Below are 24,305 nucleotides of genomic sequence, written 5' to 3' on the forward strand. Positions count from 1 at the left end.
TGCATGAAGTGCGGGAGGCCAAGAAGCGAGACTGAGAACTCTTTGGCAGCAAGGGCCTGCCAGGAGCATTGGGTTTGGGGCAGCAGCGGCGGCAGTGTCCTTTGCTAGCTGTGCAGGAGCGGCAGTGATGGCCACAGGGCACCCCCCCCAGGACCAGCTCTGGGATCCGGCTGCAGAGCTTTCAGGCCTGGCTCGCCAGTCCTCCCACCAATCTTGGGAGCCGCTCACTATTTTTTCAACAACGTCTTTTTTAGCTTCAATCAGACAAACGTTGTTGTTGCGTCCAACTCCTGAAACTCTACCAAAACACATAAATAATCCCATTTCATCCTCACAACCCTAGCAGTAGACACCCCGTTTACAGAGGAGGGAGCCAAGAGTAAGGTAACTTACCCACGGCCACGGGGCCAGTAAGTGGTAGAGGAGGATTTATGCAAGATCTGCCTGGCTTCAGAGGCTGAACACAGCAACCTACTGGTGACAACCCATTTCATGACAAAGGTGTGAAAACAGGGCGGCTAAATCCAACAGGACATTTATTGACTTAAAGATCAGTATTGGTTAGGCCCTTGTTATGGGCTAGATGCCCTGTCAGGTCCCGGAGAGTGTAAGGAGGACACCCCTCAAGGAGCATACAATAGGGCGAGAAACAGCATGGTTAGCACTAAGCCAGAGGGGTAGAGGAGCCACAGGTAGGCAGGTGGGTACAGGATGTCCCGAGGGCTACTTACAGGGTCCAGACCCTCCAGAGAATCTGGAGTGAGTATCCAGGACCTCCCAGGCCTCCTGCCCAATAATCAGCAGACCCCCATGCGTTGAAGTTCATTCTTGGATGTCACTTGGTCCCTACTGCAATCCCGCACGGATTCAAGCAACTACAGCTTCATTGGGAGCAGTCTTGCTGATACCTGCTCTAGAGAGCCTTTTATTCCCACGCCTGCAGCAATGACCAGTTTCCTGAGTTAATGTACAGAAACTAAAAGGACGCTGTTTGGGAGGAAATGTTCTCTTTTCCTTTCCAGTCATTCAGGAGCCTGGTGGGAAAAGAGGCAGCTTTCATATCACATGCTGCTAGGCGCTGCTTTGGGAGTCTCTGCAGAGACTTATTTCAATTTGGGGAAACTGGACAACAGAAGTAACTGCAGAGGGCTGGAGAAGCCTGGAAGAGTAGCCCCCTGCGGAAACACGTCTCCAACAGTCCCCAAAAGCTGGTTTCAGAGTGATGGCTTTAGTGATTAAATGTTTGTCTTTGGGTGTGAATTTAGCAAAGGCCTAGATGAAAGGCAGCCCAAAAGTATATCTGAGAGCAGAAGCCGGGTGTTGGGGGTTGGTAAGCTAATTCACTGCAGGATTCATTCATTGGGTTGGAGATTCAAGGAGCTGGTATATGTCAGCACTGACTTGTAGTGCCTTGTACAGAGTGGAGGCTGAAAGAAATGTTTGTGTCTTAAATTGAATTTCTGCTATGGGCTGGTCACCATATAATAATAAAGATAGGTAACCCATAGATCATATTCACCATGTGTCACACACGATTTTAAGAACTGGACATGTGTGAACTCATCCCCTCTGCAACCCTATGAGCCAGGCAGTGTGTTCTGAGTTCTCTCTTGGGCAGCTAAGGAATCTGAGACACAGAGCCACAGGGCTTTCCCAAGGTCCCACCATGGGCACGAGGCAGGGTCAGGACTCAAACCCAGGCAGCTGGACTCCAGAACCCGTCTCTAAACCACGATTCTATTCCCATTCTTAGTATGGAAAACATAAAGATGATCACATCAGTACCGCAGTTGCATGTGGAGAGACTGAACTGGGGAGAAGAGGGGACGTGGAATCAACATTGGTTGACTGCTAAGTATGTACTGGACACCTGTATACTTCCCCTCGGCTCAGCCTTGCAGCCATCCTGTGATGTTTCATGAGAGCCAAAAACTCTGGAGTTAAGCCATGCATCTGAAAGCTACACAGAATCCAGTGGGACTGCAGACCCCACTCATGCTCACAGCGTCTGTGCCCTGGCTTCAGAGCCTCCTCTTCCTGGCCGCACTGCCACGTTACACTCCTCAGTCCCTTGTATCTGGGGGGAAGGGAGGGTCATAGGACTACTGCTCACCAAAAGTGTGTGAGTAGATGTGTCACCTCCATCGAGGATTAAGGGTTCGTGTGCCTTCTCCTCACTCACTCCCTTTCCCTGCAGGCTAGTCGTTCACAGAGAGCCCAGCAGAAACCTCTGAAGCCCTGAGGAATGGGGGAAGGCACTCAGCAGAAGAAGCCTGGGCCCCTGTGTGGCTGCATGGAGCAGAGCGCCCCTGCTCACCTGCTTTGGGCGGTGACATGGATGAGAAATAAACTCTCATTGTGTTCGGCCACCGAGATTTAGGGGCTGCTTGTTATAGCAGCTGGTTTACTCAAACACAATGACCCCCAAGCCCATGACAATGACCATGACATGAGGCTTTAGGAAAGAGGGAAGATTTAGGGCAAAGTCATGAAGGGTGGGTAGGTTTGGAGATACGGGCCTTCGACTAGAGGTTTCCTTTTATATTTGGGGGAAATTGTAAGTCTCCATTTGAAACAAATATTCTGCAATAAAATATAGTTTGAAGATCAGTGTGCTAGCTAATCTCTAGGCCCACTTTGGGCCATCTCGTTCATGGAGCCCACATTTTACACTTCCATTGGTCCTACTTCCCAGAAACCCATTCTTGTGTCTTTCTATCTGGATTTACATACCTACTTCCTTACCACCAGGGGCCTGGGTTCCCACCCTGTCTTCTAGAGACGAGTTCTGCAGTCCCTGCCTTCAAGGAGCTCAATGACAAGAGCCGAATAAGCATGCACTTACAACATGGAGTGGAAAGAGCTGGGGCGTTGGGAAGCTGAGAAGGGCTGCAGCCACTCAGCCAGGCCACCCAGATCAGGTACGCAAGAAAGGCGGGGTCAGGGGGGTGGTGGGTAGGCTTGGGTTAGGTGATGGTAGATAAAAATTCTCAAAGGTGGAGAAGCTGATGACATAGAGAAGCGATAAATGAGTCAGTGAGGTTGGAGGGTGGCCCAGCAGCTGGAGAAAGTTTGGAGAACAAGGCAGGGGCTGGTCGGAACTTGACTGCTAGGCTAAGGAGTCCGCACTTCATCCCGTGGCCGTTGAGGAGCGATTGGAGGATTTGTTCATGGAATCGAGATTCTGCTTTGTGTGTTAGAACATTCACTGTAGGTGCAGCGTAAGGCTATTTCAGAAAGTTTCTCCTGGAGGCGGCTGGGCCAGGCAGGAGGCTCCTGGATTGATAAGACGTGATGAGTCTAATAGAAATGTCTGATGAATTCATCAAGGAGAATTTATATTATGATTAGTAGTGATTAGAGTCCAAACTGCAAAGAAAGTCACAGAGGCCACGTGATTAAAGGAAAGGAGACCCAACAAAGAGCTGAGAATCTTGGGGTCAAGACTTGCTGCACTGCTGAGTCCTGTGACCTCTAGCAAGTGGCTCTGCCTCTGAGGGCTGGGTTTCCAGTGGTTAAGGACCCTGGAATCCATTTTATTCAACTCTCAGCTCGGCTTCTTTTCTGCTGGGTGACCTTGAGGGAGTTACTCAACCTCTCTGTGCTTCAGGCCCCTCATCTGTGAAATCATTTTCCTCCCTAGAGAGTTACCGTGAGGATTTAATGTGAGGATGAATGCAAAGGATGGCGCTGGGTCCACAAAAAGTACACAATACAAATCAGAAGCTGGGATGGCTGGTGGTGATGTCCATATCATTATTTCTATCTCGTGAAATAAGAGTCCTAGACTTGTTAGACTTGTTTATTTCTCAGGTCTATGAAGCCATGAGTAATTGACCACTATCTCCCCAGCCAACAATATGGGGGCCAAGCTTCTGGCACCAAACTGAACCATGCAATTCCCACCCAGGAGGACTGGCACAGGACACATCCAAAGAATGAGAGGAAATTACCAGACAATGGGAGGCACATTACCTTTTAGGCTGTTTTACAATGTTAATGTTCCTTACTGATTCGCACAGCCTGTCACGAACCCATCTCAGATTTTTCTCAGGAGTGCTATAATAATACTCATAAATAGAACCCTTCTGTGGATGGGCCAGAGTATACACAGCATTGCATAATAGAACAAGTCATGCCCGTAACTCCTTAGGGATTTGGAGAGACAGTCCGCACCACTGAACATACTGGCGCAGGGAGGAAAACAGTACAGAAGTCCTTACAAAAGTGCCCACCACCAAACCAGGCTCTTTGAAGTAAGGACCACACAAGACAAAATTCCATAAGCCCAGCAGTGGTACCTAATGTCACCCGAGTAGCAGAGCTGAGGCCTCCTATGCAGAAAAAGTGAACATGTCTGGCCAGAGACTTCTAGCCTCTGAAAGGTCTGCTTGCAAGATGGGCCCTGGGCTGGCAGCAGGGACCTTGGATTTGGGGAGGGACCCCACCATTCCCAGAACTGAGAAGAGGGGTTTGTAGGGCCTAAGCTGTGCCAACAGTGTGGTTTGCGCTTCTTTTCCGGAGTCAGGAATTGTATACATGCCAAGAGGAGGTGCCTCTGTGACCGACCTCCTATAAAAACTCTGAACCTTGAGCCTCTGATGAGCTTCCCTGGAGGAGGACCGCTCACGCTGCCATCACAGCTTGCTGCTGGGGAAATTAAGTGCGTCCTGCGCACTGCCATGGGGAGAGGACCCTGGTCTCCTCTGCACTTTGCCCCAGGCACCTTTTCCCTTGACTGATTTTGTTTTGTATCCTTTCTCTGTAATAAATCACAGTCATGAGTAAGCCTCCATGCTGAGTCTTATGGGTCCTCCTAGCAAATGATCAAACCTTGTCTTGGGAACGCCGACCCACCTCCCAGGTCCTTAGGAAAATATCCGGCTACATCTCGACTTAATATTCAGTTTGCAGGTTTGTGGTGGCTTATTTTCTTCCTACTGTGTGATTCCCCTGGAGGAGTTTGGGTAACTGAGGAGAAAGAGGCTTCTGTACTTCCAGACACCTGAGAATATTTCACTCCTGCAGCTGGCTTTCAGAATGAAAAATGAACACAGTGAAAGGGGATACATCAGTTGCAAATGATCGTTGGAGAGTAAGACTTCCAGAGTTTTCTGGGTTCCCCCCTCAACCACCTTTGCAATGAGGAAGGCTGGCCCGACACTTGGGTTTAATTAAATAGAGCACGAAGAAAGTAAGTTTCATTTTCTATGGGGCCCCAGGCAGGAGCAGAGAGAAGTGTGTGTGCTCCCAAATATCCTTCTTATAAAAAAAAAAAAAAAAATTGATCTGGAGCCTCTCTCCTACTGGAATGTGCTTTTGAGAGATCGCATAGCTGTGTTTGCAGGACATCCACACAGTCCTGTGCATCCACACAGACCAGTTCTTACTTTGAGATAACATTTCCCACTCCTTTCTGCACGTCCTCTGGTGGTCTGGAGTGAAAAGGTGAGTTTTTTCATTACTGTTCAAATTGCTTATGGCTGCTAAAAATCAGTCTTGAGGCAGTAGGGACTCTCAAAGGGCTTGGAGTCTGTTCAAATCCAAGTTCAGGGTGATGGTTTTGAGCACCAATTATGGAATAACTTATTTGCAGAACAGGAATAACAACCCTAGCTTGCGGATGGGGCTGCAGGAAGAATCAGATGGGGGTGAGGGGTCTCTAGCATGATGTCCAGCATATAGTAAGTGCTCAATAAATCTCAGTGTTTTTCTCCTGTGGGTCAGAAAGAGAATGTTTCCAATTTTATTTGTCTGGGTTTGTTCATACCAGCAGTGCCATCCAACCTCCTCCATCCAGGTTTTCCCAACTGCTTGCCTTGCTGGGTTGGCCGTTCCCCTGTTCCTCTGTCTGGCTACACCTCCCCCACACCTCTAAGCAGAGCTGCCCTGAGCATGGATAGAAATGTGGTCCTTTCCCCTTCATGTTCAACGAGGCGTTTTTCCCAGAGGAACTTTATGAAATGGGAAAATTCTGAATCAAAGAGGCAGGCATCTCTGCTCCAATAATCTGGGGACCCCAGAAGTAGGCAGGGGTGGCACCCACAGTCTGGAACACCCAGACACCAGCACCCCAGGCCTGGAAAGGCCCCCCTCCTCCTGTCAGCCAGCAGCTCTGCCAGCTCTGATTAAAACCAAACCAAACAATGACTCACAGATCCCAATGTAAACAATGCAGCAGCAACTTATACTAGAGAAAAACTGAGAACAATCTTAGAGGTCCACATTAGGAAGATGGGACATCTATGTGGCGTGGCAATACACAGCTGTTAGAAATCCTGGTGATGGGGAATATTCAGTAACATGGAAAAATGCTTACAATATAAATATTGAGCCCAAAAAAGAGAATATAAAATGGCATATATGATGATCTCTGCAGAAAAAAAAGTAGATTTAGGTAAAGCCTTAAAAGTGGCCTCTGAGTGAGGCCGAGGTTGTGACTATCCATTGGCTGAGTGGCCTTGAGTCAGTTACACCATCTCTCTCCTCTCGGTAAAATGGGATTATTGTCACAATAGCTGCCATGCGGGCTGGTATCCCAATGAGAGATACAGTCCGTGTTTCGTAGAAGGGGAATCATAGCAGTAGTTTTATCATTTCATTATTAAAGTTGTACTATTTGCTTTTGCTAATAGCAGCCTGTTTTGCTTTTATAACTAGTGAGACAGGGTGAGGCAAAAGGAAGAGAGAAGAAAGGAAAAAGCAAGAACTGAGATTCCCAAATCAGAGGCAGTTCTGTTCCACACTGAAATTAACCAGAGATGCCCGTCTCATCAAATAACGGCCAGTCGTTTCTGTCAAAACAAGATGCGCTGGTTTCTCCTGTAATCTCAGTCCCCTCCCGCCGAGATGCGGAGCCCCACTGCACACACTACTCCCCACCCCGCTCTGTGCCGGTGTCTGCAACAAGCTCCACACTCATCATCCCTCCTACTTTTCCCTGTTAAATGTCTTGGAGCCCAAAGACGTGCCCCGCCATGTGCCCTGCTTTTCGGAGAGCACAGGGTCTCCCAGAACAGTGGCTAAAACGTTAGCACGGAGTGGGATTAATTGGAAGGACCAGACCTCGCTTCTGGTTCTCTGTCTGCTGGTTCACTGGCGTCTTTTCTTTGGCCAGCATCTAACATCTGCTGCTAATTGGGATGGCTCTACTCTTGCCGAGAGAGAAGATGATTTTACTCCCTATCACCACTTGTTTACCTGCCCTTAGGGAAGGATTAGGGAGAAGAAAATGATAAAATATACCATTTCTGCTGGGAAATGTATGACGAGTCAGAGTCAAATTAATTGTTCTTCTGAAGCCCTGGGCTTACATACTAACACGGGGTGGGGGGGGGCGGGAAAGGGGGGCAGGGAGGTGAGCGTCTGTCTCCATTCCAAGAAAAGAACAAATGTCACCAACTCAGAAATCATTGGAAAGGTGAGTCATTCATTATATTCAATAAAAGCCAAACCACTCACTGTTATTTTTGTGGAGGCTGGCATTGTTTCAAGTAAGTCCTAGTTTATATGCTTTGGGAGCGGGGGCAATAAATTAGACCCCCCCAAAGCAAAGGTCTCATTTATTTTTTCTTTCTCACTCCTTCCTTCTTTTATTCACTAATTCATTTAACAAACTTTTTTCAGTATTTTTATGTTTAGAACATACTTTTGTAAGATATACCTCATATATATACAATGTACAGTTGTGTAATTAAGAATCTGGCTCGCCTTTCTGGAACCCAGCAGGACCCTATGGGACCTTCCTGGGACAGACCCCTCCCCCAGAGCCTCTGCTGTAACTCCTCTCTGAAGGACCTAGATAACAGTGTCGGATGCACATTTCTTGAACTGTTTTACAGATGCTAAAACCCCTACCAAATGGAAGATCTTAACGACTTGATGACCATGAGCACATAGCCCCAAACCTACAGGTGCCTAAGAATTGATAATGTTAACCCCTGTGACTCCGCCCTGTTACCTCACCATCAACCAATCAGAGAACTGTGCACGAGCTGATCACATCCCCTCACATGGCCTTTAAAAATGCTTTCCTGAAACCCATCGGGGAGTTCCAGTGTTTTGAGCACTAGTTTCCCGGGACTCTTTGCTGGGCGCCCTGCAATAAATGCTACAGTTTCCTTCCTCACAACCCAGTGTCAGTAGATTGGCTTTACTGTGTGCAGGTGAGCAGACCCGAGTCCGGTTCTGTAACATTTCTTCCTGGTTCTTGAATAGTAGCCTCTAAACCCTTGGGATTTCCTGGATAGGAAATGTTGATGATAGGAGTGTCTTTGTTATCCACAGGGGGGGTCTCGGACCCCACCTGATGGTTTATGCAAGTGAGATAACCCAGTTTGGCGGCTGGCCATGCTGGAGATACCAACCATGTGGTTGGCAGTGGGGGGGAGAGCTTCAAGCCAGGTGGTGCCAGCCCTACCTCCAAGGAGGGGAGGGGGACTGGAGATTGATTTGATCAGTCATGCCTAGGTAGTGAAGCGTCAACAAAAACGCCAGACATGGAAGCATGGTGAGCTTCCCTGGTGGACAGTACTCTGTGTGTTGTTATACATCGAGGTGCTGGGAGGGTGATGTGTCTGGATGTCAAGGGGAGAGAACTCCAGAAGTTTCATGTTTGGAACGCCCTCACTCTAAGTGTCTCTTCTTTTGTCTGCTTCTGATTTGTATCCTTTTGGCAATAATAAAACTGCAATTGCTAGCATAGTGCTTTCCTGAGATTTTTGAGTTGTTCTAGCGAATTATCAAGCCTGAGGGGCTAGTGGGTGCCCCCAAATCTGTAACCCAGCTGGTCAGAGTTGTGGGCAGCCCTGGGATCCCCGAGCTTGCAGCTGCTGTCTGAAGTGAGAGCAGTTGTTAGAAGACTGTGCCCTTAGCCCGTGAACTTGGCCTACCTCTGGGCGGTCAGCATCTGAGGGCATCACAAACCTTTGTTCCAGGCAGTGTGCTGGGTGCCAGGGAAGCAATGACCAACATTGTTTGCAACGACACTTTGACCTACAGAATCCCATGCACTGTCCTTTTGCTAAACCTCAAAGCACTTGCCTGAACCGTGGGCCAGGACTGGGCAAACGGGCTCTAGGTGTTCCCTCTCTATTTTTGGAATCAGCTGTAAACTCTCGCTCCCAGCCACCTTCCTGTCTGTCCTCTCAGCCATAGCACTGCCTGTTTACTAGCTAATTTCTGTTTTCACTTAGGCCTCCTATTCAACACACTCATTTAGCTCAACTTTGGTCCTTCTGGGTGACTCTTTTTTTTTTTTTTTTTTTTTTGCAGTACGCGGGCCTCTCACTGTTGTGGCCTCTCCCGTTGCAGAGCACAGGCTCCAGACGCGCAGGCTCAGCGGCCATGGCTCACGGGCCCAGCCGCTCCGCGGCATGTGGGATCCTCCCGGACCAGGGCACGAACCCGCGTCTCCTGCATCAGCAGGTGGACTCTCAACCACTGCGCCACCAGGGAAGCCCCATGGGTGACTCTTCTTAATGTTTGCCCCAGTGGTCACCCTGCTTGAGGCTGGCTGCTGTCTCAGGCCCTGACTATGTGGCCGTGGCTCATCCTGCAGCCCCAAGCACTGCACAGGTCTCAGCAGGAATGCATCCAGGCCCACCACTCCCCACCCACGCTCCCCGTGATTGATTCCACCCGAGCCCCATCCGTTTGGGCCCATTCTTGTCTTTGTGGGACCCCTTTGGATGGGAGTCTGGGCTCCATAGGTTCTACTCAGGCTGGGGCCTTTCATTTCTTTAGAATACTGCTTCCAGAATCTTCCTGTAGGCTCTCCAGACATCACTCACGAGCAAGAGGAATTTTGATTCATGCTCTAGGCTGACACATCACCTCACCCAAGCCACATCAGCCCTGCCTGCCCGAGGACGGGCACCCACCTTGGCTCCCAGACAACAGCCCTGGGAATAAGACTCTGATGTCTCCATCCAGCCCTCCTTGGCCTCTCAGGTGAGATCCAGACCCAGGGGGCCCTCAGGCACCAAGGGGACATCTCCCACGACAGCTCTGGACTATCGTAGCAGCGCTGATGGAACAGATCCCAGGCAAGAAGCATTCTCCTACTAAAAGTCAAGGCTTAAAATGGCTTAAATATGCGGCCATTTGACAGGTTTCAGAGGAGCCCCTTTAGCCTGCATACATGACTGCTTGAAAATTCAGCAATTATCATGTTTCGTTTGATTGGTATGTAAATTAGCTCTAGATTTTGCATAGCCTTTACAAGGGCTCAGAATGCTTTAAATAGATAGGTAAATAGATAAATAAGATAGGTAAGTAGATAGAAGATGATAGATAGATAAGTAGATGGATGGATAGATTGATAGAATCTAAAAAAAACCAGTACCGATGAACCTAGGGGCAGGGCAGGAATAAAGACGCAGATGTAGAGAACGGACTTGAGGACACAGGAGGGGGAAGGGTAAGCTGGGACGAAGTGAGAGAATGACACTGACATATATACACTACCAAACGTAAAATGAATGGCTAGTGGGAAGCTGTTGCATAGCACAGGGAGATCAGCTCGGTGCTTTGTGACCACCTAGAGGGGTGGGATAGGGAGGGTGGGAGGGAGGCTCAAGAGGGTGGGGATATGGGGATGTATGTATACCTATAGCTGATTCACTTTATTGTACAACAGAAACTAACACAACATTATAAAGCAATTATACTCCAATAAAGATATAAAAAAAAGTTGGATAAATTGATAAATAGAGAAGTAGGTAGATGGACGGATTAGATAGATAGATGATAGATCATCTATAGATAGATAGAACTATGCCAATTAGAATTAGTCATTGGAAACAGAAAAGATAAAGGTTTAGACATGCAGCAATAAATGGACAAAAGAGAGAAAAATATTAGGAATATAACATCTGTAGGAAAATTCACCACTCATGGATTGATTGTTCAGAAAGCCAGCCAGCTCTCTGCCAGGAGGTCCTAAGGACAGCAGGCGTCCACAGGGGTCTCACCACTTTCCTGGAACCTTCAGCACAGAGATTAGCAAACATGGATCACTGGGCTAAATCTGGCCCACTGCCTGTCTTTGTAAATAAAGTTTTATTGGAACACAGCCTTGCCCATTCATTTACATATCGCCTATGGCAGCTTTCTCACTACAGAGATAGACTTGAGTAGTTGGGACAAAGGTCTTATGGCCTGCAAAGCCAAAAACCTGCAAAAGCTCTAACAGATCAACTTAGTAGAGCAGAAAAAGGGTACACCTTCGAGTTCGGCAGACCTGGGTCAAGTCCCTGTCCGTGTGAATGCGGCAGAGGCATCACTAGAATTTTCACGAAGGGCAGACTCACGTCTGGCAGTTTGGCTGGGCGGTGAGGACGCCTAGGGGACTTGCCTTGGAACTGAATTTTCACACAAAGAACTTTTAAAAAATCTTAAATTTATCCATTTACTCATTCAGCAAATATTTATTATAAATGCTTACTGTGTGCCAGACCCCGTTCTAGGTGCTGGCAACAGAGAAGCAAGAAAACCATGAAGTCCATGTCTTCATGGGGCTTACTTCCGAAAATGGGGGAAGAATGGACAAGAATCAAATAAATATATAGTATCTCAGGTGGTGTTATATTCTGTAAAGAGAAGTAAATTAGGGGGAGGGGCTAGAGAGTGATAGAGAGGTGCTGCTGGGATAGGCTGGTCGGGGAAGACATCTCTGAGGAAGGGACATTTGAGGAGGAACCAGAGGTAATTGAAGGAGAGAGCATAGGACTATCTGGGCACATCTGGGAAAGAGCATTCCAGGCAGAGAGAAAAGCAAGTGCAAAGGCCCTGGGGTGCCCAAGTGTGGGTGTTTTTGAGGAACAGCAGTGGGGGAGGGGGGTCTTGTGGGGGCAAAAGAGGGAGCAAGGGGGAAAGTGCTGGTGATGTGAGCAGAGTGGTCACAAGGTGCCAGGCCCCCTGGGCTTGGGGCCACAGCGGTCTTCAGGGCTGTTTTCCAGGTGTGATGGGCAGCCATGGAGGTTTTGAGCAGAAGCACAATTTGATCTGCCTTAATTTGTAAAGGGTCCCTCTGGCCTTGGGTGGAGAATAAACTAGAGGAGCCAGAGTGGAAACAGGAAAACCAGGTAGAGGACTCAATGGCAGGCCAGGCTGGAGACCTGGAATGTCCTCACGGGTCAGGTCTCCAGTGTCTTATACTCACTTCTGCTCACATCCTATTGGCCAAAGTTGGGCAAGGGCCATGTGTGGATGTCCGAGGTACCTGGGTGTCCTCTTCCAAATGGGGCATGATAGGTAGTCAGACTCGGGGGGCTCTCTGAAAGCAGGGTGGACAGGACCTACAGTCATTTAGGGTAACTGTGTTGAAGAGAAACAAGTGGGTATATTAAGAGTGAGGGCTAAGGGCTCCCCCACACACACCAGGAATGCAACACATTAACCTCCCTGGGCCTCAGTTTCCTCATTTATAACGGGGGTTCTGGCTCCCTTGGGGACTGTAATGAGGACGAAATCTGATACCGTCCCTAATGGGGCAGCACGGTCGGTGCCACAGTGGGCATTATTTTCATCATCAGCTTTCCAGAAAGTTTCCAAATATCTGAGGCGAGAGAAACACGGAATGCTTGTGAGATGCAGCCGGGTGGCGGCCAGGGCCGGCGCCAGCTACTGCCTGGATCGTTCACGTGGTGAAATTCCGCCTCGCCTGAGGGTGGACGGCCTTGGCCTGCAGTCCCTCTGCTCCTCCGATCCCCGCCTTGGACCCGGTTATCCCACCACTCAAGAGGCAAAGCTGGTGGACAGGGCCCTCAGGACCCTGTGTCATCGCTAAACCAGCATCCCTTCTGCTGGGTAAGTGTCCTCACTGTGACTTATTTTCATCAGCACCTCCAGCGGCAGCCTCTGTTCACCATGTCTGTGGAAGGTCACCCCCAGACCCCAGCATCTGCATCTCCTGGGTCCGAGAGTTTCTTTCTCCTTCTGAGAGGTCAGAGCCCCAGTGAAGTCTGACGTCGACACAGAAACCCACCACCAGGTGTGGGCCCTTCCCACCTGCATTAGACGCTGCTCCCTGGGCTGTCTGCTCCCATACTGGTCTCCTGGACCCTGGGGCTGCCTCGCTTGCCCACACCTAGGCCCACAGCAAAGGGAAGAGGTTTCTGAGTGATCGCTGGCCACAGGCTGAGCCCCTCCAGCCTCGGGCCCCCTTCCATCCTCCTGGCCACTTCGCCAGGGGATTGTCACCATCTGTCAGGATCTGGGGTTCCCAGGGGAGCTGGGGTCCCCATGCAGGCTTGCCCGGCTCCAGCTCTTCCAGCTCCTCCAGCTCTAGGCAGCTTCCACCCTGGGAGGGGCTCCCAGGCTGAGCCCTGGCCCCCAGCCCGCCTCCAGTGCTCGCAGGCTGCGTGGCGCTGACTCGGGCTCCTGTTCCGGCGCCTGTGATCCTCCTTGAGCTGGCCCTGGCCTCCTTCCCAGCCTCCTCCCCCTCCAGCCCTTTGGACCCCACAATTGGGCCGCTCCCTCTCTGCACCATTCCCAGGAAGCCTGCCGCTCTCTCTCAAGCCCGGGATAACATAAAGCCCTTCCACCGGCCTGTGTTCCCATCTCCACCCCGTGCATCTCTCACTGCTGGGCATCTCCCCAAACTGGAGAGACAGGTAGATACAGAGAATCACAACTTACCAGAGCAAGAATGCACAGCAGCAAACCAGTGCCAGGGCAGGAAAACCTGAACTGTAATTAATGAACTGCTGAAGGCTCAGTGTGGACAAGTCTGAGAGTTAATATCTCTCAGCAACCAGTCATATCCGTCCCCCTTTTGTGAGTTTTACCTCCAGGGGCTCTACCAGATTCTCACAGGGACTGTCAGAAAAGTCCCCTTATGCTTCCAGCAGGGGAGGGGAAAAGGAGCCATTCTGAACTATATCAGAGCATTCTGTTCTTCTTCATGAGGCCTGTCCTTGGGAGAAAATATTTCACTGAGTACATGGAGAGATATTCCATGTTCTTAGACAGGAAGACTCAATATTGTCAAGATATCAGTTTCCCAACTTGATCTATTCAACACGATACAAGTCAAAAGCCCAGCAAGTTATTTTGCGGATACTGACAAACTGATTTTAAAGTTTATATGGAGACACAAAAGACCCAGAATGGCCAACGCAGCATTGAAGGAGAACAAAGTAGGGTCTGATGTTACGCTACTTCAAGACTTTACTATAAAGTACGATAATCGAGACAATGTGGTATTGGCAAAAGAATAGTAGCAGATCCGTGGAACAGAAGAGAGTTCAGAAATGGACCCACATATAGTCAACTGATCCTTAACAAAGGAGCAAAGGCAATATAATGGAGCAAAGATAGTCTTCATCAAATGGCACTGGAACAATAGACATCCACACGCAAAAAAGGGGAAAAAAAAAAGAAGCTAGACATAGATCCTACACCCTTCATAAAAGTTAACTCAAAATGGATCAAAGGCCTAAATGTAAAACGTAAAACTATAAAACTCCTAAAATTTTTAACATAGGATAACATAGGAGAAAAATCTAGATGACCTTGGGTATGGTGATGACTTTTTAGATAAAACACTAAATGCGTGATTCATGAAAGCAATAATTTATAATCTGGACTTCATTACAAGTTAATGCTCTGCAAAAGATGATGTCAAGAGAATGAGAAAAAAGCCACAGACTGGGAGAAAATATTTGCAAAAGACACACCTGATAAAGATCTGTTACCCAAAATATATAAAGAACTCTTAAAACTCAATAATAACACAAACAAATCTGATTTAAAAATGGGCCAAGGACCCAAACAGACACCTCACCAAAGAAGATATACAAATGGCAAAGAAGGATATGAGAAGACATTCTACATCATATATCATTGAGGAAATGCAAATTAAACAACGAGATACCACTACAAACTTATTAGAATATCCAATCCAAAACTACAAACTTATTAGAATATCCAATCCAAAACACTAACAACATTAAATACTGGCGAGAATGTGGAGCAACAGGACCTCTCATTCACTGCTGGTGGGAATGCAAGACGGAACAGCCACTTTAGGAAGCCATTTTGTCAATTTCTTACGAAACTAAACATACTTTCCCCATACAATCCAGAAATGATGCTTCTTGGTATTTACCCAAATGAATTCAACACTTACGTCCATACAAAAAACTGTACATGGATGTTTATAGCAGCTTTATTCATAATTGCCAAAACTTGGATACAATTAAGATGTCCTTCAGTAGGTGAATGGATAAATAAACTGAGGTACAGCTGGACCATGGAATATTATTCAGAATCAAAAACAAATGAGCTTTCAAGCCATGAAAAGACACGGAGGAATTTTAAATACATATTACTAAGTGAAAGAAGCCAAGCTGAAAAATTATACACTGTATGAGTCCAATGATATGACACTCTGGAAAGGGAAACCTTCAATCTGTAAAATATACGATATCTGCAATACAGCAAAGGGAATAAAGCAAGATGTGCCTGTACAGAGACAGTAAAAAGATCCGTGGTTGCTAGGGTGAGGATGAGAGGAATGAACAGGCAGAGCACAGAGAATGCTTAGGGCAGTAAAGCTATTTTGTAAGATACTATAGTGGTGGGTACAAGTCATCACACGTGTGTCAAAATGTATAGAAAGTACAACACAAGGAGCGAACCTTAATATAAACTGTGGGCGTTGGGTGATAATGATGTGTCAAGGTGGGTTCATCAGTTATGACAAAGGTACTGCTCTGGGGCAGGATGTTAACAGTGGGAGAGTGGAGGCAGGGGGTATGTGGGAAATCTGTGCTTTCCACTCAATTTTGCTGAGAACCTAAAACTGCTCTAAAGTATAAAGTTTATTAATTAAAAACATTTTTTGAATGAGTGAATGACAGGATTGCTCCTTCCTCGTGTTCCCACAGTCATTGCTTGAACTACTACTTTTCTACTCATATCATTCTATTCCAGGTTCAAGTTTTACACGTCTCCTTGCGTTATACGCCATGGGTGTAAAGGTTCTCCACCCTCTGCTGGAGGCTCTGCTGGATTACCAAGATGAAGCAAGAGTTCATATTCCCAATCCTCTTAAAGACAAATATTGACAAATTGGATCCCATCTCAGGATGACATCATAATGACAAAATCAAAGCCATTGATTAATGCAAGCGTTTGGAGAACCCATCTAGACCCGCTGGTTTTCAAACTGTTTTTAGTATCAGAATCAATTTTTCAAATGAACTTACAGAGCCCCTAAAATGTAAAAGAGTTAACAGAATAAAAAAAGTGCTGTTCTAGTACAGATGGAGTCTGGATACCTGAGGCACTTTTGCAAAGTCCAGGGCTCCTGGGGCCCCTTTGAGACCCACTGGTCCAGCTTCCCCCTATGTTTTGCACACAGCATGCTGGGCCCCCAAACAAGGAAAAGCCTTAAAAGCACCCACAAAGGTCCACAGCCTGGCTTCTGTCTGCCTCTGTAGCTCATGCCCTTATGCTGTCCAAAGTACATCCTGGGTTCCAACAGCATCAGAACTGCATTTCTGCAAAAGCTTCATATCTCAGGCTTCAGTGCCTTTGCTCCACCTTCAAGATGAAGCTCTGGCATCACCTCCTCCGGGAAGACTTCCTGTATACCACCATCGACCCATCCACTTTACCCTAGGGATGGAGGTAGGTCAAGCAGAAGCCAGCACCCCCAGGAATGGGTAGCACCTAAACCTAACAGCCTAGGTGGGTGAGAACCAAAGCTTCATCTGCAAACCAGCAGAGTGGTGTTAGGAGGGCCTGGGGAACTGCATCTAATGACCTGATTTCAGAAGAAAACAAAAGCCAGCAATGGATCTTAAACCAACAGATATTCAAGTGACCTCCAGCCGTGATTAAAAGCCATAAACAAAGAAAAAGCAGATCAGGGAAATGTTTCTGTGCCTAAGATCCCTCCGTAAGCCTCAGATTTCGTGTTCCTTGCCCTGGAATAAGACCCTTAGGATCTGGCCCCTGGGACCTCCGAAGATCCCTCTCCTCTCTACACTCTCCCAGGACCCTGCATGAGCAGGGAACTGACCTCAAGAATTGTCATCATCCTCTATTTCTGTATCTCCCACCTCCCCCTCGAGGGCAGGGGCTGGTCTAACTCTCTCTGGCCTTCCCTTAACCCCAGTGTCCAGCAAGGGTCTGGTACAGAACCGGTCTGCAAATGTTTGCAGAATGGGGTACCACCCCGGGCTAGGCGGTAACACCCGGCTTTCCGCGTTGCCGCAGCGCCCTCTGCTGGGCACATCCCGCTGCCGCGGGCACTCACCGGAGTGGGGGCGTTCACCGCTGAGAGGTTGTACCCATAGAGGAAGGAGGAGCCGAAGGCACCCACGAGAGAGGCCACGACCAGCGAGCAGGACCAGTCCTGGGAAAGGAGAGCAAAGCACGTCAGGCCTGGCACTCTGGCGCACAGCCAGGGGCCCGCAGGACGCAGCTGGACCGTCCTCTGCTGGGGAGGATTTCCAGATCAAGGATGCAGGTTCCTCAGAGCCAGCCGGCAGGAGGGGCTCCCATTCAGGTCCAGTCCAGGGGGGTGTGGCCAGCCCAGGGAGCTCAGTTTGCCTCTGTCCACACCATTGCCCTCCTTGTCCGGCTGCAAGAGGATCTGTGAAACTCAGACCTACTGTCCTTCACAGGTGCTGTTAGCTACAACACTGTTATTTCAGCTGAATTCGGCCAGTCTCTGACTCACATAGGAGCAAAAAGCAAAGGCAGACTCAGCTGCCAGCAGCCGCAGCAGCTGGTTCTTATTAAGCGGTATGGACCAGGCGTCTGTTCTAAGCACTTTCCGGGTATTCTCCCATAGAATCCTTGGATCAGTACTGTTTTATCTTGATTTTACAGGTGAGAAAACAGAGGCATGGGGCAGTCCCTGGTGCTGTCTGGGTTGGGGACCAGAGCCCAGATGGTTTGGCTCCAGCCCCCATGCAGCCACCCACCCAACGTACCACACTGCCTCTACTCCCTGCCTCTTCCCCCCTGACGCTGCTGGCGGCCACACAAACGCGCACATACCCACGCACACTCTGTTCCAGGCTGGAGCTGTCCATCTACAGGCCAGTGTGAGCACCTTGGGACAAGGACCTGCAGACAGATACAGGGCTTGACCCGGGGAACCAAGCATCTGCCTCCATATAATCCTGCCCTATGGACCCATCCATGGACAGCCACAGGCATGACAGGACCAGGAGTAGAAACATCTGGGCCCCTTGGCAAAGGCTGGACAGAAGGCAGGGGCTGGAGGCAGGAGGGGCTGCCATTCTAAGCTGGCCAGGAAAGTGTGGGCCACTTGTCAGGGGGACCCAGGTGCTCTTGGAAGGCACTCTCTCCATGATTTATCATGTATTGTGTGTGTGTGTGTTGATTGGGAGTGCGGGGGGAGAGCCGTGAGTTCTAGGTGCCAAGCCCTGAAAAGCTCCTGCGATACAACAGGTAAACGTGACAGATGAGGTCCAAGGTTTAGGGATCTGAAGGGATCAAACACCGTTTGAAAGGGAAAGCCAGACCTCGATAGCTGACTTCCTGCTCTGCCTGCCTAGACAGCCTCCTATAGCACAGGCTCCAGTGCTTGATGGCTCCACCACTCAGCTGTGGGGTCTGTCCAGGGTCTTGACCTTTCTGAGCCTCAGCTTACCCAGCTGTAAAATGGGATCTAAATTGTAGCACCGGCTGCATAGGCTGTTGTGGATGGATGTGTTGCTGGCTCAGGACGTTGAGGGGCTTGTGCACGTAGCCAGTGTTCAGAAAGGCTGTTCACTCACTTTGTTCTCTCTCTCTACTCCCTCTGACCCAGCCGTGCAGAATGGCCGTTGCCCAAGCTATGTGCCAAGGTCTCTCTTGCTCTGGCCCATATAGCCATGCCCTGCTGAAACCTTCCTTTCTGGAGACTTTCATATCTAAGACCCACTGAAAGCCACCCGGAAAGTTCCACCTCCTCATTTTTACTTTTCTATCTTTGATTCAACGTTGTCTGACCCCCAGGTCTGCCTCTTATGACTGCATAACCTCAGACCAGTTACATAGCTGCTCTCTTATGCGGTGTTCTCATCTGTGAAATGGCGATGATAATACAGCCACCTCATAGGATATTCTGCCAAAGATAGGAGTTAGAGCAGGTAAGGTCCTCACCTGTCCAGGGGTAGGTGCCCCTGGGGGTCAGCAGCAGAGGCTGGACAGTGGGCGTGGGTCTTACTTTTTGAGGGCAGGGGTCTTGCTTCCAGGCACCAAGCCTGCTACAGAGGAGGTGCTTGGTAAATGCTGGTGATTGGATTGAGGCCAGAGGGAGGGTTCATAGGCCACAGAGAGGGATGTTGGCAAGTGTGGAGCCAGAATACTTTTCTGCAGTAAGAAGAGCTTGAACTGAACGGGATTCATTGATGGAACAGAATCACATTTTGGACAAAAGGCCCATTCTCCATTGCCTTTCATCTTTCAACTCATCTTCTGGGTCTCAGCTCAGATGTTATTCCTGCTGACTCCCAGGCTGTGCTCGCCCCCTGGGCTTCCCTCACTCCCAGCCCTGGTCATTATTCCCTTGTCTGCACCCATCAGAGGGCAGAGAAGAGCAGGTGGGAGCCATCTGCCCCGAGCCCCCCACCCCTGTGTGGCCCACCTGTGCCCACCACCTCTCACCACCTGCCCCAAGCTGGGGACACCACCCAGCACGTGAGAGCAGTTCGCTGCCTTGGCCTCACTGCACGAGCCCGGCCGCGCTGCCAGAAGGTACTGTGGGTCCGAGGAAGCTGCGACTTAACGAGTTGGAGCACCACGGCCAAGGTCACAGGGACTAAGAGGCCAGGACTCAAGGCCAGAGGCCTTTCAAGCAGTCAGAGTGCCTCTGTGGCCCAGACAGTGGCCAGTTTCTGTGTTTACCTTTCTTCTCCTCCCACGCGGCGTCCCGCTCGTCAGATGGGCACACTCGGGAGGCGCCGGGCGGCCCGGGTCACGGGCAACGGGAGCTGAGCGCGCTTCCTCAGAGTCCATGTCCTGTTTCCCGACAACCCACCTGCCGGCCCTCCCTGAAGCTGGCTCGGCTCCCAGTGCCTTCCAGCCCGGGCTCTGCTGCGGCTTCTCCCTAAATGAGGAGGCAGAGTCCACGGAGGGAGGGTGGGCGGGAGCGTTGAACAGGAAATGTGGCAATTGTATTTTGCTGAACAGGAAATGGGCAGTGAATGTTTTTCCCCTTTCCAAATCATCACAGCGTCTGGAGAGCCCTGAAAGGGAAACTTGTCTTCCCAGGAATCACCACCCTGAGTTTGGATTCTTTCTTTGGCATGTTTTTATAGTCCCTCTTAAGGCCAGCGTGCTGGGAGGGGAGCAACTGGCATGAGCCCAGGGCAAGTTTCCCTAAGGACTGGGACAAATGGAAAGGTCACTGACCACAGGAGAAGGCTGGTGCGGTTCCAACCCTGACTCCACTGCTTTTTAGCTGTGCGTCCTTAGGCAAGTCGCTTTGCCTCTCTGAGCTACCACGTTTACAAGTGCGAAATGGGCGATTGATCCCGCCCTGATTATCCTGCAGAGTTATTCTGAGGCTGGAATAGAAAACACACAACCCCCGAGCAGCGTGTTGGAGATGGACCCAGGCTGCCCTGCAGCTCTAGAACAAGGCGAGGCTGTGGGTTTGGAAGAAAAAGAATTTGCCACTGGTCATTACTCTGCCCTGCTCATTCAGCCAGGCTGGCTCAGTGAAAGCATTAAGGAGGCAAGACCCTCATGCACACCAGGACATCATGGGAATTAACTCACTGCGTGGCCGAATTGCCCAGATGTCAGAGAAGCGCCTTAAATCATGTGTAGGACAGGTTGCCTTGACTGTTTGCTCCCAGAGGCAGAGAACAGGTGCAGAGGCCGGCAGAATGATGGCGTGCTTGGGGTACACAGAACCACTAGAAGGCCAGGGCGGCCTCAAGTCCACACACAAAAAAAGACCAGAAGCCGGCAACCTGGGTTTAATGGAAAGCGCATGTTGAAATAAAAGCTGTGGATCATGGCAGAAGCACTGGGAGCGTGGATTGTCAAATGCTCATGAAAACATCCAGCCCGGAATGCACAACAGTGGGAAGGGATCTGCTCAACGGGGAACTGAAACTTGCAAAAGAAAAAGCCAACCCTGAATAATTAGGCTATTTACTGAGCGCATGAATCAGTCAGCGCAGTACTCATTCTGCATATCAATCATGCAGGGTTGCGGCTTGGAGAATTGGCTGTTTGTGGAAACAGTTTTTGGCCAGTTGGCCAGCCCCCTTCACAGAGCTGGGTCCAGAGCAGGACTCTAACATGGAAGTTCTCGATTATGACATCACGTGCGATGGCTGAGGATTCCTGGGGAAACACAGAGGAGGCACCGAGCCAACCAGGGGGGCTGATCTTGGAAGACTTCCTGGAAGAGGTGATTGGAGAGCAGACTCTTACAGGATTGAGTAAGCCGGGGGAATATGCAGACAGAGAAGGGTGTGGGGTGGGAGGGCACTGAGCCAGGCCTGCAGACATGGATGCCCTGGGACGTGGGGAGAAGCAAAATAATTGAGCTAATTGGGGCCTAAAGCGTGGGAGGGGCAGCATGGCTGCATTGCTGTGCAGTGAGGAATCCCCTGTGCCATCCTGTGAGGTGTCATATTCATCATCTCATTTCCTCCTCCACCCCCTCCTTGACTCAGGCCCTTCCATGTATCCACCCTGGTCTCCTCATCTGTAGCAAGGGGTCTCCCTGATCTTGCTAAAACTCACAGTGGATCAGGTGATCTGCCCCCTTCATTTAAAATTGTTCCATGTTCCTCATGGGGGCCGAAAACTCAAAAGACCCCAGGACCCAGGTGGTCCACACAAATGTGCAGCTACAACTGGGAGGGTCCTTGGTGTCTGGGGAGTACCTGAGCTGCAAAGGCAGCCTAGTCCAAAAGAACTAAAGGCTCTGCCACCCAGAGGGGGTGCAGACTGGCCAGGGGTGGAGGGTGGGGACAAACTGCCCGCAGCTGCCCTGGCCCTGCCCTGCACCAGGGGCTCTCCCAGTCAGAGGAGAGAGAGAAACTTGCAGGACATCACTTTCCCTTTTTGCCCTGCAGCCGGGAGGCAGTGCTTGGCATGAAGACCTCCTCTTATTGGTGGAGCTGGCTGTCTGTGAGTCCTCCCCCCAACCTGCCCACAAGCCGGCCCAGAGGTGAGCGGTGAAGTCCCACTTCGCTGAGATCAGAGCCCAGGTGTCCTGGCTCAAGTTCCAGGGTGGCCTTGGCTATTTAAGAAGCCTGGCCTTCGGGTGAACCACGCTTTCCTCCTTCAGGCAGGTGGGCGATCTCAGATTCCCAGCGGGCGTCCCCAGAGCATCCCAGGGTGAGAAAACAAACAGCTCCACTCTTTGGAAAGCCTCGGTGAGGGTGATGGGAGCTGTCCCCTCACTTTGCCACAGTTCAGAGGGTTAAAACCCAGACAGTAGCGCCGGACAGACAGCCTGGGTTTGGGTCTCGGCTAAGCCACTTACAACCTGTGAGCTCTTGGGCAAGTGACTAGGCTTCCCTGTGACACAGTGTCCTCATCTGTAAAATGGGTGTGATAATGGTGCCACCACGTCTTACACTTAAGATCTGATGAGTTTGTACACGGAACACACTAAACCACGGAACCTAAAACAGCGCCCGGCATATATCAATTGCACAGTGAATATTCATTATTATTCTTCAAACCCCCTCTCCCCAGAAAATGAGCCATTTCTTGACCCAAATGCTCTCATCCTTTGCTAAACAAACGCCACGGTAAGTACTCCACGTAGGAAGATTCGCCCCCCCACCCCCGGGATATAAGTGTCCACAGCTGTAAAGAAGAGGTCTGGGGCCAACTTGATGTTGCTGGACCACTGCTAAGGCTGTTTCCTGGGCTTGGGTTCCTGCCTCCAATCATGTAACGAGCATGACTGGGTACAGCTTTGTGAACCAGATGGCAGCTAACCGGCTTCCCAGTTACCCATCTCACGGCACACGTCTACACTGCTCAGCCCTTGGCCAAGTGTGTTCACACCCATGATATCCCCAACCCTCCCAGCGGGCCCAGGAGGAGCCGCTAGCCTGACGTTACAGAAAAGAATGGAAGTTCAGGGCTTCCCTGGTGGCGCAGTGGTTGAGAGTCCGCCTGCCGATGCAGGGGACACGGGTTTGTGCCCTGGTCTGGGAAGATCCCACATGCTGAGGAGCGGCTGGGCCTGTGAGCCATGGCTGCTGAGCCTGCGCGTCCGGAGCCTGTGCTCTGCAACGGGAGAGGCCACAACAGTGAGAGGCCCGCGTACCGCAAAAAAAAAAAAAGAATGGAAGTTCAGGGAGAGCCTGGATTCATCCGTCTCCAAATCCAGTGCCAGCCCCCCATACACACAGTCTGTGGCCCATGCTTTCAGCAGATCCTAAGAAAATAAACTCTATCAAGGATGTGGTCATATACAAATGAACCTATCTATGAAACGGAACAGAAAGAAATAGACTCATGGGCATAGAGAACAGACTGGTGGTTGCCAAGGAGGAGGGGGGTGGGGGAGGGATGCAGTGGGAGGTTGGGGTCAGCAGATGGAAGCTATTATATAGAGAATGGATAGACAACAAGGTCCTACTGCATAGCACAGGGAACTATATTCTGTATCCTATGATAAACCATCATGGAAAAGAATATGAAAAAAAGAACGTATATATATATATATATATATAACTGAATGCTGCACAGCAGAGATTAACACAACATTGTAAATCAACTATATTTCAATTTTTAAAAAGTTAATTTAAAAAAAAGGATGTGGTCATAAACCAGCATTCCTGGGCGTGCTGGGCCTGTCCTGACACTCACTCACTCCTCCCTGCACACACCCATTTACTGGTGCCCGTAACTTTGCTCATCCTTCAGTGCTCAGCGCCTTTGCCACCTCCCCCCAGAAGCCTCCCTGGGTGTCTCTATGCCGCCCTTGTGTTCCACGTGCTGCTAACAGCTGTGCTGGCTGTGACCTTTCTCCCAAGTGTTATCCTCATGTGTGTTTTCCCCTCTGGATAGGAGCTCAGCAAGGGCAGGGACTGTGTCTGTTAAGGGGTAAACTGTGCCCCCCAACATTCATATATTGAAGTCCTAACTTCACTACCTCAGAATGTGATGATTTGGAGACAGGGCTTTTAAAGAGGACATTAAGGTAAAATGAGATAATATGGGTGGGCCCCAATCCAACCTGACTGGTGTCCGAGAAGAGATTAGGACACAGACAAGCACAGCAGGACAACCATGTAAGGACAAAGGGAGAAGATGGCCACCTACAAGCCAAGGAGAGAGGCCTCAGAAGA

The 24,305-nt window shown here is 49.8% G+C and overlaps 1 protein-coding gene across 1 annotated transcript in view; it reads right to left on the reverse strand.

The window, feature by feature from the left end:
• The window catches only part of SLC2A9 (solute carrier family 2 member 9), a 176,017-nt gene extending 155,559 nt beyond the window's left edge, over positions 1 to 20,458 (reverse strand). The window contains 3 exon segments of the mRNA XM_032631748.1: positions 17,270 to 17,368; positions 19,876 to 20,077; positions 20,383 to 20,458. Of these exon segments, the coding sequence (XP_032487639.1) occupies positions 17,270 to 17,368; positions 19,876 to 19,986 (210 nt within the window). The 5' untranslated portion in view covers positions 19,987 to 20,077; positions 20,383 to 20,458.
• Between the last annotated feature and the right edge of the window lie 3,847 nt (positions 20,459 to 24,305).

The sequence above is a fragment of the Phocoena sinus genome, chromosome 5 (genome assembly GCF_008692025.1).
Source record: "Phocoena sinus isolate mPhoSin1 chromosome 5, mPhoSin1.pri, whole genome shotgun sequence".
Taxonomy (NCBI): Eukaryota; Metazoa; Chordata; class Mammalia; order Artiodactyla; family Phocoenidae; genus Phocoena; species Phocoena sinus.